Source organism: Pollachius pollachius (genome assembly GCF_949987615.1).
Source record: "Pollachius pollachius genome assembly, chromosome: 4".
Lineage (NCBI taxonomy): Eukaryota > Metazoa > Chordata > Actinopteri > Gadiformes > Gadidae > Pollachius > Pollachius pollachius.
In genome coordinates, this window is record NC_136937.1 from 11515687 (window position 1) to 11536461 (window position 20775).

General features: G+C 48.5%; 1 protein-coding gene across 1 annotated transcript; it reads right to left on the reverse strand.

The window, feature by feature from the left end:
* Positions 1 to 1732: 1732 nt before the first annotated feature.
* LOC307074626 (histone-lysine N-methyltransferase SETD1B-A-like) lies at positions 1733 to 19446 on the reverse strand. Its single transcript, XM_079734864.1, is given in 24 exon segments — positions 1733 to 4422; positions 5265 to 5402; positions 5625 to 5744; positions 6197 to 6322; positions 6957 to 7123; positions 7596 to 8301; positions 8303 to 8632; positions 8634 to 8711; positions 8713 to 8739; positions 8742 to 8852; positions 8854 to 8906; positions 9652 to 9709; positions 9711 to 10078; positions 10568 to 10655; positions 10812 to 11020; positions 11786 to 11873; positions 12010 to 12183; positions 12536 to 13243; positions 14966 to 16090; positions 16576 to 16697; positions 17707 to 17977; positions 18346 to 18444; positions 18758 to 18906; positions 19107 to 19446. Coding segments are annotated over 24 exon segments (5550 nt in total). The 5' UTR covers positions 19168 to 19446; the 3' UTR covers positions 1733 to 4248.
* Between the last annotated feature and the right edge of the window lie 1329 nt (positions 19447 to 20775).

Below are 20775 nucleotides of genomic sequence, written 5' to 3' on the forward strand. Positions count from 1 at the left end.
ATTAATCTTTACTCCTGTACACCAGAAACACTTATTTATATTTTATTTCACTGGTGGAAATGCTGGCAAATCCAGTCATTCATTTGCTTTATGCAATTGACCCTGAATAATTCAGACCACCTGGTTTAAATTAAAATGGAATGTGTATAGCCCCTTTACGTTTCATGAGGAGGAACCCCCACAAGTAACCTTTGGCCTCTCAGATAGAGTTACCAATAGATACCTAAGGGTCTTTAAAGTGAGTCTCTATCCCCAACTGTTCTCCAGAGGGTAACTACAGAGTGAGAACTTAAAGGTCTGAAGACAATCCTGCCCTTTTTTTGACCTTTGGGATGAACCATTTAGAGGAACACAGGAGCCCCCTTTGTTAAATTTTTAGTTCCAGGTAAAGAGACAGTAGTTCTTTGTCTTAAATAATATAAGTTAAAAGGTTTTACCATCAAGTTCTGTGCGATTAGTCTCAAATGCAATGAAACAGTATAGTCATTGAATGCAATCCTAAACACATGCCTGTTGGAGTGATTTATGGAGGACACGGGTGGCGTATCTGTTCTCTCTGGAAAGAAAAGGAGAGGACAAGTTGAGACACTCATGCTGCAAGACCTTCTACTAACTACACCCTTGCTGCAATTACATTGCAATTCTTAATCTGGACATCAGCTCTCCAATGCTTGCGCAAGGACTTCTGCAATCATTAGCAACTATGGAGCTGCAAAATGGATTAAAAGTGGGTTTGTCAGCAAAGCATATGTCACAAAGAGTATGTCAACATTGTGTGTTTTGATTTAGACAACCACTTGTTAACAAATCACCATCTAGTGAACAATACAGCTCTGTTGTATTCTTAAAATGTACCTTGTTATGTTCCTTGTTACCGAATTACAACTTGGCAACATCGTTAGGCAGTTCTACATTCTACGTTACTATAGGCTCCTCCGTATCTTTTGTGATCCATTTTGCATTTGCTATTGAGTTATGATGGAAATTAAGATTTAGATACAGTCAAAACGTTTGCTGTATCTTACGTGATGCCGTAAATAGCCTTCATAAATGAATGAGAAGATGCCAACTTGAACGACATGGCTTACAACGAAGTAGTAGATGTTTCCAAAACTCAACACATGCTGGGGATGTAGAAATATTGTTCTTCTACTAAATAATAAAATACACGCTCCTGGTGACGAATGGAGTATATTCTAGTTACAAGCATGTTTGCCCTGGACTTTCTTCTGTAGAACTGTGCAGGTGCTGTCATCTGCTGGACAGATAAATAATGATGGGGTCCTTCATGATGCACCCGAGCAAAGGTCGTGCTTTCTTTGGTTCAGTGTGGAACTCATTGTCCCGTTCTCTGCAGTCCTTCCCCCTCTGCCTTTTATCATAATAAATCATTCAAATAATACAAAAAAAAAACTAACTAATGGGAATGGGAATTGGAATGTACCACAATTAATACGTTACATGTCATAGTATTTTGGTCATGGAAACTTTTTGCGTTAATTGATGTCACCTGTTCCAGGCTCAACAGTAGTGCCCTTATAAACGGTAGCATGCTTCAAGTAGCCACCAGGTGGTGCCGTTAAAACCATTTACAAGGCATTTATATATAAAAAATGGCTCTTAGAAAACGTCTATAACCTCAGCGTTTCTTTGCGTACGCATTGATTTTAATAAGTTGTCGTCACCATTTGTATGCAAAATTGCCTTTATTTTCCATGATCTCCATTTTCATACATTTGTTTGTATAATAAATAGACATGAGAAACAGGCTGAAAATTCTGTCCCCTTCCCATGTTGATTCTGCACCATTTTTTTTCTGCGCACTGCAAACATGTTTCATAGAATTTACAAACTGAAAATTAAAAACCAAAGCTTGACACAAGCTGAAATCACTGCTACCGGCCCTTTGTTCACCCCATAAGTTACATACATGTATGAGCCGTGTTCGGTGTAGCAAACCCCAGAAACAAAAATATATATATAGTATTCACAGTTTAGATATTTACACTTTTTAAGATTACAAAGGATATGGGCAGAAAAATGAAGACGTTTCCACAAGAAACAATCTTTCAAAAAGGTAGGAGACATTTTCAGTACGTAATGGACCTTTTTTCTTGTTTAAATAAACCACCTTTTAACCCTTGTTAAACTTGGCAGATTCCTTTTACAGATCCCTGAAAATATCTTCTTAAATACTCAGTCTTTTGTCTAAAAAAACTTAACAAAAAAATGCATCATTAAAAGTACTACATTTGTGAAGTAAAAAAAAGAAAATCAAAATCTATACAAGAGATCATGTACAATATTAACATCAACGGTGTTGTGGGGGAAAAACACAAAAAAAACAACTTAGAATCTTCCCAGCTGATGGAGGGCAATGACTGACTTGGTCGAAAAAGGAATCCGATTGGCTAGAAATAACAGGAAGCTGAAGTGCAAGCCTCTAGTGCATTGACGTCCATGAAGAAGATCCGCCTTCTTAGTGACGCATTGTTAAAGAAACAACGTTAGAGGACAGACGGACCGAGGAAACACTGATCAAAACACTGGTAGTAAAGCGGGGGGGGTGAAGGAGAGGGATTAGGGGCTAGAGGAAGGGGTTAAGTTGTGAGAGAGGATGGAGGTCTACAGGTAGAGGAAGGGGTCTAGTTGTGAGATGGATGGAGGAAGAGGAGGTCTAGGTTTTGAAGAAGAGGTGTAGTACTAAGAGGGTTGGAGTAAGAGCTATCAGGGTTGGGAAAGGAGACTAGTTGTTAGAGGGGTTGAGCGAGAGGTAGGGTTTTTAAGAGGGGGTGGAGGAAGCACTACAAGATGGAGCAGGTTCACTTGTGAGACAATCATCCATAACACCTCATTAGGAAAGAACAAACCAATAGATGTATACACAGACACACACCTCTTCATGCCAAAAACCACTAACCATGGTGACAATGGGCGACTAACTTGTGCATGCAACTTAACATTGCTGTCTGACACGACAAAAACACAAACACACACAGACACACACACTCAAATGGCACTTAACATAATTTCGTCATCTTTTTTATATTTTTTCATACACCGTTTTCTTTTTCAAAAGTGACAAATATATTATTTCCTCAAACTGTAGAGTGTTAAATTAGACTGCAGACTCCGATTCATCCGATTCTGAAAAATCGAACCCTTCAGCCACTATAACCTACAGGGTTCTCTCAAGTCTCTTCTTTTTTTAATCCAAAATGAAAATACTTAACCTAAGTCTCTCAAACCGTAACCTGGCAACAAGTGAACACTCAATCATGAACTCAACAGAAAAAACAATCACGTCTTTGAAAAAAACAAAAACTAGATCATAAAACATGTACAGAAGAAACAAAAAACACTGGATATCCGTTAATACCATCAGAGTTGGTTTTAGTTTTGCACCTAGAATCCTTACCTTTGCATAAACTTAAAAAGGAAGCAGCGATACTGGCTGGTGACTGTGAGAGATAGCCTAACATCCCGTACAAAATTTATGCGGTTGTTGTTTTTTTCTTTTGTTGTGGAGGTTGTGGTGTAGTTTCAGAAAACGGGTGCATCAGAAGAGGTAGAGCCAGAAACCAGCACGGTTTCTTCACGTGGAGGGCCAGTTGAACAACGTTTGAGCTTTTCCTTTCAAGCCCCTTCATGGGTGCCACTGGTTGAATCTGGGGAGACTCTGGCTTCAGGATTGGGGCTTTGGGGGGGGGGATCTTCCTAAGAGCGTGCGTGTGTGCGTGTTTGTCTGTGACACCGCGTTTCTAAGCAGCTCTCCATGCTAAGTCTATGTGCTGTAGGACATGTACCACATGTGGTAAAGCTGACGTGAGTTAAAGTGATAGTACATTCAGACGTACGGAAAACACAAAAGGGCCTTACGGGTTCGGGAGACTGCTGAATCGACTCTTAACCACGTTACCGAGTTCATTAAGAATGTGCCAGCAAAGCCTAGTATCTCGGGCCAATTTTTCAGTCAGTGGCAGTAGTCAAACTATTTTCTTTTCTGTACCGTAGCACCAGAAATCGTAAACAATCTTTAGGGAAATGTGTGTGCCCGCGTGTGTTGGGGAGTCAAATACATAGAACTGATCCGTAGCCACAAAATCTTTTCTTTTGGCATGGGGGGGGTCTGTGTGAGTGTCGGGTTAGTGGGGGGGGGGAGGGGGCAGCAAGGGGACAGTGCTTCTTGGTTGGGTTCTCTCTTTTCTTTCTCGAGACGTCCTTGTCCGTAGAATGGACAGCGAGGGATCAGTTGAGGGTTCCCCTGCAGTTCTCCGCCCCGCACAGACAGGGGATCTTCTCGTCCTCTATGGGGAACTTGTAGTCGTAGGTGATCTCCTCGTTGACGTTGATGGGCTGCCGCGAGTAGATGACGATCTTCTTCTGGGCCTCCACCGTGATCACCTTGGCGTAGCAGTTCGGCTACGGGGAAACACATGGTCATGTAAACGACCTGCAGATATATCGGTTTGCCCGATTTTATGGTCACGGAGATAGATATATATATATATATATATATATATATATATATATATATATATATATATATATATACACGTGCCGACAAGACGTTAGAAATGGTGTTGCTGTAAAAATGTCATCACCTTTTTATAAATCCTCTATTGTGGTGGTCGAATGTTGATTTTTTTATACAGAGCCCATCCATGTAAACAATCATGTGAAGGTTAACAGCTCCTACACACAGGTTACTTTACCTCATGATCTTAAAAAGGTGACATATTCTACCACCAGGTGCGATTGTGATAAGCCGGTCCAAGCCGTTTTGAAAATCAGCCTCTTCTGACATCACAAGTGGGCGTGTCCACCTAGATGGGTGCTGGAAAGATCAGTCTACCAGTTTACCCAGTGGACTGGGTGGGCTGGTAGACTGATCATCGTTGCACATCTTTCCGTCATACAGCTAGGTGGACACAGCCACACATGTTTGAAGAGGCAGATTTTCAAAACGGCTTGTAACGCCTAATCACACTCACACCTGGTGATATAATATGTTACCTTTAATGCGATGTTGCTGTGGCCTGGAGCATTGGTGGAGGTTGAGCAGCATATCCAAGGAGCTGCTCCACCCCCAGGATACCACAATATGTATACACGTCTCGATACAGATATTACTCCCCAATATCGGTTATCAGCCCCCATACTCCAATATCGGTCGAGCTCTACATCACATAGGAACACAACACTATTCTCCCTCGCGTCGTTCAGACCATGGGGCGTGAGGGTCGTGTGCTGTGGGGTCTTACGTTGCAGCTGTGGTTGATGAAGCGGGCGAAGTTGCCGCACTTGGTGGCATCGATGATGGTGTCGTGGTCCACGCGGAACATGTAGCTGCTGCCGATCCCCTCTTCCTCGTAGCGCTTCTCCCGCATGTCCGCGATCACCTGGGACACACACACACACACAGACACACACACACACGTTAGCCTTTCATGTAGTGCAATGGGACAGGGGTGTTTAAGGGGTGAAAAGGGGTGTCGTGAAGGGAGTGAGGAGACTGTTGTTTCGTTGCCAACATGAACACTCCGGACTGGAGTTCTGGTGATAGTGGGTAATAGGTGGTTTAGCAAATGGCCTCCTCGGCCAACACTCGAGCCGCTGCCCACCTGTCGGATGTTCTGGCCGACGTATTCGATGACCATCTCGTCGGCGGCGATGGGCTCCAGAGCGAACAGACCCCAGTCGTGGATGCCCGACCGACAGAACCGGATCTTCTTCTTACGGAACTGGAGACAAGAGTCGGGGAATGAGGACGTAGGGCACACTCAAGGGTAGTAAGTACTCTATTAGTACCAATGAGTAAAGTAGCACTTATAGTTGACACTCCCACCCAGAGTGTATTGATGATTCATTACTCTACCAATCCAGTACGATGGAATAGAGGAATGGATGATTGGAGCACAGCATTAGTTTTACCATTCACTGGTTAAATTTGAGTAAAACATTTAGTTGACCTGAAGCCGGTTGATTTGAATCAATTTGTATTACCTCAGGCTGGTTGGATTTGAGTTAAACATGTGTTTTACCTTAAGCTGGTTGGATTTGAGTTAAACATGTGTTTTACCTTAAGCTGGTTGGATTTGAGTTATACATGTGTTTTACCTTAAACTGGTTGGATTTGAGTTATACATGTGTTTTACCTTAAGCTGGTTGGATTTGAGTTATACATGTGTTTTACCTTAAGTTGGTTGAATTTGAGCAGGTCGCTGTCACAAGCAAACGAAGAGAGCAGGCGCCGCTGTTCTGACCGCCGCTCTGAGCCCGACCTGGTGGACACGTGGACCTGTGCAGGAATGCTCATCCCCTGGGGAGGCAGATGGCGGGGGTGAGGAGTCTGTACCATGTTTACCGCTCCACTAGATCATAATGGCTCATATGATCAAGTTTAAAAAAGGGATGCACCAATGACGACAGTAGGTTCAGATACAGGTGATACACCAGAATTACATCAAATCTCTCCGTTCAAACATCCATGGCAAAGGTACATAGAAATGTTTCCAACATCCAAAATGAAAAGAAAAATATATATTCCGACACATTGCATTCCGACAGGTGAAGCGCTAGGGCCGCTTATGTAAAGAATCATAATCACGATTATTTGGGTCAATATTGAAATCACGATTATTCAAAACATGATGCATTCATTCAGCCTTCCTCTCCAGAATAACACTTTGTAACTGAGAACTTTCCCCTTAAAAAAAATACACAAAATCTTCAAATCGAAAATAATGTACAAATACTTATCCATCAGTTTTGCAATTTCTATAAAACATTTATAAAACAAATATAACTAAAATAAATAATAGTTTCAACCCGATTATATTAATTTGGAGATAGTTTGATTCAAAAATCGTAATAACGTTCGAAATGTGATTAATTGCACGGCCCTATGAGCGCTGAACCCTATCCCCGGGCCCCTCGAGACCCCGGGGCCTCACCTGGGTGTCGGCGGGCGGCTCCTCCGACAGCAGCCGCGTGCTCTGCAGGTACTTTATCTTGTCCTTCCTCTCGATCTTGTAGTAGCCCTCGCTGCGGGCGCAGCCGGTGGAGTGGTCACGCATGCCGTCGTCGCGTCGCTTGCGCTTCACCGCCGGCACGTTGGTAGGTGCAGAGGAGTTAAGGACCACCGCGCAACCGTCACAGAACCCACCGCCTAGCTCACTTCTGAGAGGGCGGCTCTAAATACTAGCGGGTTTGTTGTGTGAACGGCGGCGAGGAATCGTGCCGCCGATGGACATACAACCCTGATGTTTGACAGGAGAGGACACCTGAACTGGAATAACTTCAAATACGAAGCATGAGCGGGATTTGGGGTTTGTGGCTTAAAAACACTGAACCCCTGCTACAGCGTCAGAACCTCAAACAGTTACTCATTGCTTTTCTGTTTCACCTTATAAAAGTAACATGCATTTGCTACTCATCATACTTCACAAACTCATTAGAAAACATCCCCTTTTAGCTCTCACCACTATACACAATGCGGTAAATGCCTCCCCGTAATGGCCAGAAGAGGGCGCCAATGACAACCATCCCTTCATGAGTAAAACACAAACGGCGGGAGGAGCAGTGAAGGATATGAGGGTGGTTGACCCACAGCGTGTCGTTCAGCCAGTCGTTGCAGTTTTCCTGCTGCAGCATCTTGTCGTAGGTGACCTGCAGCAGGCGGATGTCCTCCTCGTCGATGCCGTCGTTCCAGATGTCGTACAGGATGGTCACCTCCTCGAAGTCGCTGCGCAGCGCGAAGCAGGGCCGCGAGGGCGTGGCCGCGGGCGACAGGCTGTCCAGCAGCAGCTCCTCCCAGCGGCGCCGCGCCCGCCGCGCCGGCTGCACCGACGACAGCTGGTAGGGCGGGAAGCCGTCGTCGTCGAGGCACGCCTCCGCCTTGACCGCCGCCGCCTTCTCTTCCCGGAAGTCCAGGCCGCGGTGGTCCGACAACTGGGGGCGCTTCGGGGGCAACGCCGCGTCGGTGAGGAGCGACCTCGCGTGGGGGTCCGGCGGCAGCGCCGGCGACTCGGCGGGCGGCGTTGGCTCCGAGGGGAACTTCTTGTTCTTGGGCCGGCCGAGCTTCCTCTTGCTGGGGGCCAGGAGGTCGGGCGTGGCGGGGACCTCCGCGGGGGGCGGGTCCTCGGAGAGCTCGGCCGAGTCCTCCGCCGAGGTGGACAGGGCGGGCGGCGGGGGCGGCGGCGGCGTCGGCAGGGGGGCCGGCGGCGTGAAGGGCGGCTCCTTGAAGAGCGGCCGCTCGTCCCGGCTCTCCGACGAGGTCTTCCTGTGGAGCGGGGCGGGGCTCTGGGAAGACAGGCGTGAAGGTGAGGTCGCGGCCCGGCGTGCGGGGGATCCCCGAGCCCGGGACGGGGGACTGGGCGGGGTAGGAGAAGGGGCTGCCGAGGACGTGGGGGGAGCTGAGCAGGAGGCTGCCGCCCGTCAGCGGGGCGTCGCCGCCGGGCGTGACCGGCACCACGTCGCTGCTCTGCGACTGGAGCGGGCCACGGGCGCGGCCCCCCGGCGGGTCGCGGCCCGGGGTGCGGGGGGACTCCTCGTCGTCCGTGGACGTGCGGGGCCAGCGGGAGACGTCGTGCGGCACGGGGCCCGCCGGGGGAGGGGGAGGAAGCGGGGGGGAGGCGGCCTTCTAGCGCCGGGTGGGGCGGGAGGGGGAGGTGCATGAGGGCGGCGGGGTGGGGTTTGGGGGGCGGGGGGGTCTGTCTTTAGGGCGGGAGGGGGGGGGGCTTTCTACAGGGGGTGCCCGCCGCCGTCAGAGGCTTGCCTTGAACGTCGTTGTCGCTCTCGCTGAGGGAGCCCGTGGGGGTCGGGGGTCGGAGGACGTAGTCCTGGGGGGGGGCGGGACTTGGGCGTCGGAGCGGCGCCTTTGGCCTCCGCATCGGGCGCCTCTGCTGCAACACAGAGAGAGAGAGAAAGAGACAGCGAGAGAGAGAGACAGAGAGAGAGAGAGAGAGAGAGAGAATGAGAGAGAGAGAGAGAGTGAGAGAGAGAGAGAGAGAGAGTGAGAGAGAGAGAGAGAGACAGAGAGAGAGAGAGAGAGAGAGACAGAGAGAGAGAGAGAATGAGAGAGAGACAGAGAGAGAGAGAGAGAGAGAATGAGAGAGAGAGAGAGAGTGAGAGAGAGAGAGAGAGAGAGAGAGAGAGACAGAGAGAGAGAGAGAGAGAGAGAGACAGAGAGAGAGAGAGAGAGGAGAGAGAGAGAGAGAGAGAGAGAATGAGAGTGAAAGTGAGACAGAGAAAGACAGAGAGAGAGAGAGAGAGACAGAGAGAGAATGAGAGAGAGAGAGAGAAGGAGAGAATGAGAGAAGGAGAGAGAGAGACAGAGAGACAGAGAGACAGAGAGAGAGAGAGAGAGAGAGAGAGAGAGAGAGAGAGAGAGAGAGAGAGAGAGAGAGAGAGAGAGAGAGAGAGAGAGAGAGAGAGAGAGAGAGAGAGAGAATGAGAGAGTGAAAGTGAGACAGAGACACGAGAAAGTGAAAGTGAGAAAGAGAGGAGAGACACACACACACACACACACACACACACACACACACACACACACACACACAGAGAGAGACAGATGAGATACAGAGAGAAAGAGAGCATTAGAGAGAGCCACAGAGCATGAGAGAGAGACAGAGGGTGAGTGACACCAACCTGGTGTGTGTTTGGGTGAGGGTGGCCTGAGGCGGTCCGGGCTGATCGGCCCAGGGGGGTGGTCCGTCGCCCTTGGGGCTGGGGGGTCTCCGTTTAGACCTGATCCTCAGCTCCTCCGCGGGACTGGCGTCGTTGCCGGAGTCGTCCTCGGGACAGGGGCCCGTGGGGGTCCGCGGCCGCCGGGCCTCCGACGCCACCTCCGCCTCCGCCTCCTCCTCCTCGTCGGAGGAGGAAGACGAGGAGGAGGAAGAGGACGACGACGAGGACCGCACCTGGAGCTCCTTGTCCCCGTCGTCGGCGTCGGCCACCAGCTCCTCCGTCTCCTCGGCCTCCTGCTCCTCCCCCGAGCTCGACTCGTACTCCGACGAGTCGCCGCTGGCCGCCGACGAGTCGTAGCTGGCCTTGGACGACGCCGAGCTCTCCACCTCTGGGGGGGGGGGGGGGGGGGGAACAGAAAGGGCCGCGGTCAGACGACGGACGGACCCCGCATGAAGGAGTCGCACGGGGACTAATGGGGCGACGCTGAGGCTACTTGATTATGGAAATCATAATCGCGGTTATTTTGGTCAATATTGACATCATGTTTATTCAAACGATTATTTTTGAGTTTATAACCAATAATCCTGCTGCATTTATTCAGCATTTCTCTCACGTTCTCACTGACAACCCTTAAAGAAATACAAACAATGTTCAACCCGAAAACAAATGTACAAAACCTGTACAAATAGGTATCCAGCTGTTCTGCAATTTCTGTAAAACATTTATTGAATAAAATAAAGATATCTTATAAAAAAGTTTGAATAATAATAACATTGTTTCAACTCGATTATATTAGTTTGGGGATCGTTTGGCCCAAAAATTGAAACCACGATCAAAATGGGATTGATTGCAGAGCCCTGAGGGGCACCACGGTTACCGTCGTCGGACGAGTCTGAGGAGTCACTGTCACTGCCGCTGGACGACTCGGCCTCTTCGTCCTCCTCCTCCTCCTCCTCGGCACTCTCCTGTAACAACGAGTGTGAGGGGGCGTTAAGGTGACAGATCCCTTCGGTTTGGAGCGTCTTTGGTCACATGTTCAGTCAGGTGGTTCAAAGCATGGGTGAGACCGAGCGTGACCCGTCGCTTACATTTGCAAAGCCGTCGGCGTTACCCGATCGTACCTTGTCTGACGATAACCTTTGCGTGGCCTTGGCTTCATCCAAGTCCTCCTCCCGGTCCGACAGCGACTCCTCCTTCTCCGACGTCTCCACCTGCTCCTCGCCCTCGCTGTCCAGCTTCAGGGGTCTGGAGGGCCGCCGCTTGGCCGCGATTCCGTCCGCATCCATTTTGGAATCTTCCGAGGGGAGCTCCGCGGGGTCTCTGTCCCGGTCTGAACGGAAACAGGAGAGCGTGATGAAGGGGAGTTCACAGACGTCAAAACAATACCCACTCCACAAGCCATAATTAAATCAGCTGACTGACGGGCCAGACTGGTGTTGCTGCTGAAAATGAGAGGGCGCCACAAGATGGTGCCGTCGAGTCACAACGGCATTAGGGACTATATGGAATAATATCTGAATCCTGTTCATTTTATTGATTAAATAAGGTTTATGTAGCCAGATTATAGATTACAACTGGACAATTGCCTCATGCATAACACAAAACTCAAACAGCCCTTCAAAATGATCAGATCTGTAATGAATGCTGACAGAAGCTTAATAAAGCTGATCCTAATTTAAATATTTAACCATAACGTTCATGTCGTTTGCCTTTTATGACGTTTATTCCTAGCTAATGAGGAACCAATTTCAGTTGGTTTGTTGGGAATGGGATGATTGGCCTGGGGGATGTTGGGTAAGAAGTCTAGGGTCCTGATGGTCATTGGAGACCAATAGCAGCTGCATCATCTTGGACTTTAAGCCTTGGCCTTTGGTCAATTAGAGAGGGTGGGCCGCTGAGCGCGCTAGAGACCGGGTCCAACCGGTTGCTAGTCCCAGATTTGGAGGGTTGTTGACATGTGGGGGAAAAGTGAGCAAGGGGAACCTTGTGGCCGAGAGAATCGTAAGAAATCTGCATTGACAACAGGTGTCCTAACCACACCTAATCGGAACATGTGCATACTGTATAATAACAACAATACAAATCCATGGCTAACCTTCATCCTCCAGCTCGTCGTCCACAGGAGTGGACGGCCGCACGCGCTTGTTGTCCCCCGAAGCGATGGGATCAGGCTTCCTCTTCACCTAACACCCCCCAGACACACACACACACACACACACACACACACACACCACCGATCAGCAACCCAGACATCAGACTCCTCTCCCGCACCCCCCCCCGGTGGGGCCTTTGTTTTGGCGGGCAGCGGGCGAGGCTCACCTTGAAGGAGGGGAGACGGATGGCGCCCCGCAGACAGATCCCCATGCCCATGCCCTCGTAGCTCAGCGCCTCGCCCTTGTTCCAGTTCTCCAGCAGGCTGGAGCCCAAGGGCTCCTTGGGTTTGGGCCTCTCCTCCTCCTTGCCCTCGCCGACCTTCACGGGGGTCAGGGACGCCTGGGGAACGAGAGAGGCTGTTAAACTGGGGGGGGGGGTTCTACGGTCTGTTGCATCTGTGGTCCACAGGGTGTAAGGTATGAGTGTACTGACGCCTATTCAAACTATATGTATTATTATACATCATATTAAGTATTATGTTCAGGTTTAGTTCCTCATGGGTCTACGCCAGAACCCCCCTGATTCTATAATATGCAATTTTGTAAAGCGTCCATATTCGACTTTGCTTGGCAAATTCACTAGTCAGAATGCGCAGCAACAGAATGGTCACTGAGAGGGAGAAAACAAAAAAGAGCTGCGACAGAACTTAGGCAGGGTGTCAGCGGGGGCCGTCGGGGGCCGGGTGCCGTACCTTGGCCGAGCGCTCCTTCTTGTCCCACCAGTCGTCGAAGGCCCGGAATGCCACCACCTCCACCATCTTGCGGTTGAGGTCCCTCTTCATGATGGCCTTCAGCTCCTTGACGATGACCAGCAGCACGCCGTCCACCGTGGCCTTGTGGGGGTCCTCCTTCTGGTCCTCGTAGCCGGGCGGGGGCACGGCCGGGTTGAACTTGGGGATGCTGGGCTGGGGCCAGGGCTGCCCCGGGCTCCCCGCCGGCGTGGCCCCCATGGAGACATGGGCGTAGGGCCCCCCGAAGGGCACCGAGGCGCCGCCGCCCATGTAGTGCGAGTAGGGGTAGGCCCCGCCGCCCGTCTGCGACATGCGGCTCAGCATCTGGGTCTGCATCTGGAAGGACATGTGCACGCTGCCCCACTGCGGCAGGCAGTTCATCAGGTCCATCTGCATCAGGGGCATCATGCCCGGCGGGTAGGGGCCCATGTGCGGCAGCATGTGGTGCGGGACCCCGGCCAGGTGCGGGTGGGCCCCGGGGAGGGCCAGGTGGGCGTGTTGGAGGGCGAAGGCCGACTGGTGAATGGGGAACATGGAGTGGCCTGGGTGCATGGGCGACACGGCCGAGTTCACCACGATGCCCTTCGCACACTCGCTGCTGTCGAGCGGCGAGCCGCCCGGCATCTCGTCCTCGGAGATCTCCATGTCCTCCCCCGAGGAGTGGTTACCCTGGAGGAAAAAACACAGTGAGGGTCCGACCATGATTACCCTGGAGGAACAGACACAGTGAGGGTCCGACCATGATTACCCTGGAGGAACAGACACAGTGAGGGTCCGACCATGATTACCCTGGAGGAACAGACACAGTGAGGGTCCGACCATGATTACCCTGGAGGAACAGACACAGTGAGGGACGGCCCTTGACCCTGATTACCCTGAAGACAAGACAGAGAGGGACAGCCATTTGACCGTGATTACCCTGGAGGACAAGAGACAGTGAGAGTCAGCCCATTATAACCCTGAGGACGGGACTTTTTTTTTCAAGTTATTAACTTATTATGGTTCTTGTTTTATATTGGTGGCCAAACTGTTCATAGTAGCTTGTCATTTAAGAGCATCCTCATGACTAAGGAACTCATGTTGACCTTTAGTAAACTTAGTCGCACTAATTCACAAATCTGTCCAGTGTCTCAACAGCTTTTCAGACAATATTGAGACAGCCCATAAATGAAGTTGAAGTTGAACTGAAGTTCCAAATCACACTTTGGCCAGAATATCATTCATATTTATAATATAATGATTGACATTCACTCATGAAACGAATTTAAAGCAACCTTTGAATATACCACACATGATATCAGCATACACACACACACATGCACACACACACGCACACACACATATCTCAGTTCACATATGCACTTATCTTTTACAGCCACACAGAATGGCCAAAAGGACCCATAGCTATATAAAACAAAAAGTTGTGCAACCTTAACCCAACAACTTGCAGCTCAAAATCAACATTATCATCTATCATTAAATAACTATGAGATAATGCATGAATTATAAATGTGTGGATGGGAAGGTGCCGACAAAGGCCACAATTAAAGGGTTAGGTCTTGTCCAAGGCAATCCTTACATTAAACGACACTGGCAGAACCAAACTTCAGCAGGCTTTAAGTTGTGCACGGGAGTGGCCACTAAATGGATGAAAGAAAGGTTCGCTTTTGTGATACTAAAGAAAAAGAGTGAAATTTGAGACACAATGCCACTGTGGCCCAGCCAGACTGTCAGACTCCGTCAAACCAGGAAGTGTGTAGCAGCCTCGGGCCAACGGACAGATTGTGTTTAGCTCCAAGCGGGCATGCTTTTGCATACGTTAGAAAGAGGAAATGAAAGCATCCTATTCCACAAAAGCAGAACGGCTCACTTTTCTTCACCAAGAGGGTATACAGCGCGGTATTTACCCTTCAGTCACTTTGTAAACACAACAGAAACCTGCGATGCACAGGTCCATAGCACCTAAGCACCTGCTGATGGTGCAATAAGAAAAGTCAAAACCATTATTTTTGAAAGAGCGTCTAATTTTGGCAGTTCAGCAACAGTTCAAAAACAGTTCGCTGTTCACTTCCTCTGTGCCCTACGCTACTATGGCTAGGCTCCAGCTGGTAGGTAAACAAGAGTACCAGGCCCTTATGGCCAAATGATGTTGGCTACATTAGCTGTCTTCAAGTGGTTAGCACTAACCACAATACACAATGTTACCATTGAGATTAGGGATGCACCCAGAGGACATTTGTCCCTTTGGATGATATCAGCCAAGGTATTACGGCGACGGTGGCGGTTGCGGTTGGACCCTATTAAATAAACCCTACATAAATAACTTAATGTGCAACACAACAGAGTGCCCAACGAATGCCAACACTGTGAAAACACTGAATGCCGACTTACCAGATCAGTGTTTTCCGTGGGGGTGTGGTTTCCAAAGGGGCCCTCCTTGAGGTCGTTGGTCTTCTCCGGGACCGGAGAGCACGGCCTCTTGAGCAGGGAGGCTGAGCCAGGGACGGGCTCCTCGTCGTCCGACTCGGGCAGCGGCGTGGGGCTGACGTCCTCCAGACCCGTGCTGGGGGGCCGCGAGGTCCGCAGGCCGGCCGGACACGACGCGCCCGTGTACGAGGGGACGGGGGACAGCTGGGAGGACGAGGAGGAGATGGGGCTCCCCTCCATCCGCACCTCCGTGTCCGAGTCGCGCTCCGCCAGGAAGGGCAGCTTCGTCCGCTTCTCCTTGAGGAGCATCTCGATGCGGGAGTCCAGGCTGTTGCGCTCGGCGTCCAGCGTGGGGGTGCCGGGCGAGGGCCGGCGCTCGGGGGTCCGCGGCAACGGCGGCGTGCTGGGCGGGGGGCCCGGCTCCGGCGGGGGGACGGGGGGCGGCGTCTCCGGCCGGTTCTTGTCGGTGGATGGCGTGGTGGGGGCGACCGGCGGGGGCTGCGGCGGCCGGATGTACTCGCCGTCCCGCTGGCCCGGGTGGTGAAACGAGGACTCATTGGCGGGCGGGAAGGCGGGCGGCGGCGGCGCCTGGTAGGCGGGGTAGGACGACTTGAAGCCGGCCGCGGCCGGCGGAGGAGGGGGCGTGTAGGGGAAGGGGGAGGCGGTGGCCGGCGGCTCGGGGGGCGTCACCTGGTGCGTCTTGTAGGACGCCGGCTCCGAGGACGACGGGGTGGAGACCCGGTACGTGTTGCTGCGGTACTGCGGCTTCTCAGGCCGGCGGTTGTAGGCGTCCTGGAACTTGCTCTCGTGGCGGCGCGACCTGCCGGAGCTCTCCGTGCGGCTGGCCTGGTAGGCGGGGGTGGACGTCCGGCTGGAGTAGTTGGAGTCCTGGGAGAAGGGCGTGCCCGACTGGCGCGGCGTGTGGGGGGTCCCCTGGGACTGGGGCGTCTCCTGCCTCAGGCTGGAGTACGCCGTGTCCATGGAGAGCGGCGTGCTGCTGCTGTTGGCGGCGGCGCCGCTGCTGGCCGCGGTTCCCCCCGTCGTCCCCGTGGACCCGCTCTCCGACAGCCGGCGACTCGGTTCACAGTTCTGCGGAGGAGGGACGACCAGAGGGGAGAGATTCTCAGTCTGGCTTGAGGCTCAACTAACCGACCGTTGCAATCACGTACCAAAAGGAACCCAGGAAGACTTTATGTACCGGGATTAGACCAATAAGCATCGTCAAAAACAAACGTCAAGGCTGTTTTTGCCGATGCAATCTTAGGATGAAAAACGGGACAACCGAGTCGTTACAGCTCAGGTGTTGCGCTTGTCTCAACTGTACAACATACTATCAAAACTAATCCTGAGTAAATCAGACCTTAAGAAGAACCAGGTGATGGATTTGAGAAAGCATATGTCCTAAATAATGTAGCATATGCACAAAAATATATATATATATATTATTGAAAAGCCAGTGCTACATCTTAGAACGCACAGACCATTCCACGGACCCATGTTTAAGCGTCTACCTGATTTGCAATCATCTAAGCAAAATATTTTTTGCATTCATTGTTAAAAAAAAGAAGTGTTACCAGTAGCGCTTCAGCGAGACTGTGAGGTGAGACATCGCTGCCATCCTCCACACCAACGGGTAGGGTCAAGGGTGTGTAGCTGCCGTTCAGTAGGAGCTGGAAATACCGAAGACGATTTTCACCTAAATCGAATAATTTCAGATAGAAATTCCAAACAGTTAGTTATGTGTGGCCAATTTGTCAGTGATCTTATGTTTAACCTTTTAAATGCAAGGTCAAAAAGGTAGAATAAGTAGTAATCAGGAAATATTGGGATAATATCATGTAATGCAGCCGTAATACTTAGCTTTCTAGTGCAGGGAATGTGAAAAACGCATCATTTCATTTAGAAGAGAAAATGAAAATAACTAAGAAGATAAATAACAAAAAAAAGATGAATGACGAAGATCTAGATCTAAAGTTGAACTGTCAATTGGAAAACATTCTGTCTGGCTTCAATGCAAAAGTTTAAATTAGTGCTGTCACTATAGTGTGCATTCATGCAATGTTTTGTAAAGCTTACTTACTTTATAGACATGTTACAGACAAGCAATTACACACAGCATCCTAAACAGACCCTGTCTCTTTAAGAGAAACCACTACGGGATGTTACATTCATGACAGGCTTTCTAGTCGTGTAAACAAAAGTGAAGACAAGACCAGTTTCATCAAGTGAGGAATTTGAATCATGTAGAACTACAGTTATAATAAAATTATGTTCTTTAAAATAAAAAACCTGACAACAATCCATACGGAATGGAGGCATTGAAGTATTGCCAGTGAATGCTTAAATCGAGTTAAAGTAATTGTAAAACCAAAAATAGCCCATCAATCGCGTTTAAGTTATATTACATGGCTGTGACACGGCTAGCGAAATCAAAACATCAATTTTCCAATAAGCAAGAAAGCAAACAAGCTTTGATCATGCATTCATATAAAGAGATCCACTAAGATCACACACACACACACACACACACCATAGGGCAACACCACACCGAGTGTGGAAGTGTAAAACTTAACAAAATTCTAGTTACGAATGTTAACCTTAACCCACGACAACTGCCATTATAATAATAAGCATAACTTGAACCATTAACTTAATAAACTATATTGATAACCATCGGATTTTGAAACGGTGAAACGCTTGTTTACCTTTCGGGTCTAGCTCCACGTGGATAATGTTGCCCATGACAGATGTGTTGTGAAGAGTCTGAACAGCCAGCTTGGCTGCTTTCACGTTCTCAAAAACAACTTTGGCGATTCCCAGATGCTTTTTATTTTTGGGATTGTATAAAATGTCTACTTCTTCGAGGTCACCGTATTTCTTGCACATCTCGGTGAGAAACGGCTCCCGTATGTTGTCATTCAGCCTCGCAAATGTCACCTCCTTTGGAGGCACGCGACCGATATAACATTCATCGATCTGGAAAATAAATCAATCGGGTTATTGATAGGTAATCTCAACATCATGAAACCACCAAGTTATTGGGACTAAAAGTTGCAATAGGAGCGCTGGTGTAAAACACCGTCCCCTTCACTCACAAATTACAATCAATAGTTTAATTTATGAATGTCGATTGAAAGTGTATACTTTTGATCAACGTTTGACCATGAATTACCAGTTCGCAGGTATTCAATATTCAACTCAACAATCACTTTTTAAGGATCAGCAGGGGGGTGTGTCTGTCTACTTCACTTGAATTCATTTGACAGCCCCCCCCCCACCCCCCACAAAAAAAAAAAAAAAAACTTGGAAAATCATTGCATGGATGCGCCAAAATACTAAGCTACCTTAAACGTTGGGACCGGGAGGTCCGTTTCTTTGTATTTCGTCCATAGACGACCGATCCTCGGGTCCCGGACTGAGTCCAGTGGCAGCATCCCAGAATTCTGCAGACGGGGGAGAGTTAATATTATAACTATACATATAATAATTTATATGGGGAGGGGGTCATATTGTTCTCGCTCCATTCAAAACTCCGGAACACGCTAGACTAACTTTTTGTGCCAAGCACTGTTCTACGTAACTTATACACAAGCAATCCGACATGAAACGACTGCCCATGTAACTCAAGTCACATTATAAGGAAGATACAGCAAGGCATTTTTGGCGTCTAACTACAGCGACTAATGCTACGTTAACCTAGCATGGAGTTATTCTGCAACGGTTGCAACGAAACGCGGATGCAAACGGCGTACTGACGGGCATGTTGAAGGTCTGTCCATCGTAACGATATAGTTTGTGTTGTCCCTTCTTCAATGCTGGGTCAATAATCAACTTGTAACTCCTCCAATGGTGACTTCGCTTCTCCCCCGAACTGCACACGGGATGATCCATGCCGTTCGCCAGACCTGAAACAGAAGGCAGCGTTAATGCAACCAGAGTCAAAACGCGGTCCGGCTGTCGTATGGTCACATTGTGCAAAATATTTCCAAATGCCTGACTTTTACTGAACGTTAATAAGCACGGCGATAACCAGAAATAGGGATCAAACGTATCCCAGTTACCGAAACAGACATTAGGCTGGAGAAAGAAAAAAGAACAAGCTTACTTGAACTCTGCTTTCTACCATGATCCTCGTTCAGTCTGTTTCTTTCCCCTGGCTTGGACATGATTTGTCCGAATAAATGCTTTCTATTGGTAAAAAAACAATATCGGTTTCCTTTCGTGGCTTACATTACATGATTTAGCTTGAGGAATACTGGCTCCTTTTAGGCGAGAGCCAACACATATTGTGCCTCTAGTCGGTAGCTTCTGTCTCTCCCACAATACACCGCTGAGCTTGCCCACCTCCTGTATTAGCCACACTTTCGTCAAAAAACGTAGCCTAATTACTATCCGTTATTTATGGTTGCCATAGCATCCAAGGAAGTCGATGTGTAATATGGGTTTAGAAATGTTATATTCACGCATAAATTCAACATGTATGCCGACTTAATATATTTTTTGGGCCTCAAATCTCAAATTGATTGTTGGTGTTGAATCTGCCGATTGCATTTACTCAAATGGCAAACAAGCTAGATACAGGGGGCAATATTTAGTAAACCTGTTTTATAGCAGGATAACGCAAGTATTATGCCAGAGAACACGGTATAACCCCCGCATTATTTCATATTTACAAGCTTTTACATTAAACTTAGTCGCCCTTCTATTTGGGGGGTTGTATTGACTCGAGGAGCATGGCACTGAACGGAATACCTGAGCCTTGGGAATACTGCCTAATTATTTTTTCTCTAAATGCAAAGTGATTACGTGTAAATACGATTTTGCGAAAGAGCCACAATCAAATCGCCTATCTTTAAATATTAGCGTTTTTGTAAAAGGTTTAGTCGACCCTTCTAAATATAATCAAATGCCAAAGATCCAATCTATTCTATCCCATTTTACAATTCACCACGGAAACGTGAAATTATGGCAGGTTAACCACTTTGGATTTGGACGCAAGGATATTCCCAGAATGGGGGGTTGTTTGTCATTGCTTGATATTTTGCAGTGCTTGGGCAATTGGCTGGTTAACAGTGGAAGCTCCGACGGCCAATCAGAATGAAGCACCATCTCAGCATTCAGCTATTAGAGGCAAGGCTCAGGAATCCTTCAACAGAGAGCAGAGAGAGAGGGGGCTGAGCGCTCTCGGCAGCCATTTTCCTGAAACAGGACTCAATGGCCTATATGGGTTTCCTTTGTTCCAAAGGGGATCTTATACTTGATTTGCTCATCTCTTATGGACTATGATAAAACTATGATTCCTCCTTTAAAGGATTGAGAAGAAGGAAGATAAAATACTGGATGTAACCCCTTTGACATTTTGAACCTTTTTTCCTCTGCCTGGAATCCATCTTTGTTTTAACTAGGCCATGGCACACCCATATATATATATATGTAGTGTTTGTTTCTAAAGTAAAAAGAAAAAAACATGTAAATAAACAGCTTAAAGATTTGGTGGAGTTGGATAGAGTGTAACACTAAAATGACAATGTGTGATGGTATACTTAATGGCCTTATAGGATAGAAATGAGTAAGTTACATTCTTTTATAAAAAAAAAAATGTCAGTTTTATAGTTAAGCTATGCATTGATGTGAGGCATGCAATGGCTGTTAGTAAAAGTAAATTTCAATTGTCCGTTTTAATGAGCTGTCATGAAATTCATCATGAAGGAACAATGGCATGTCTGATCACGGGCATACTACTATTCAAATATCCGTTGTAGGTTGTTTGCAAA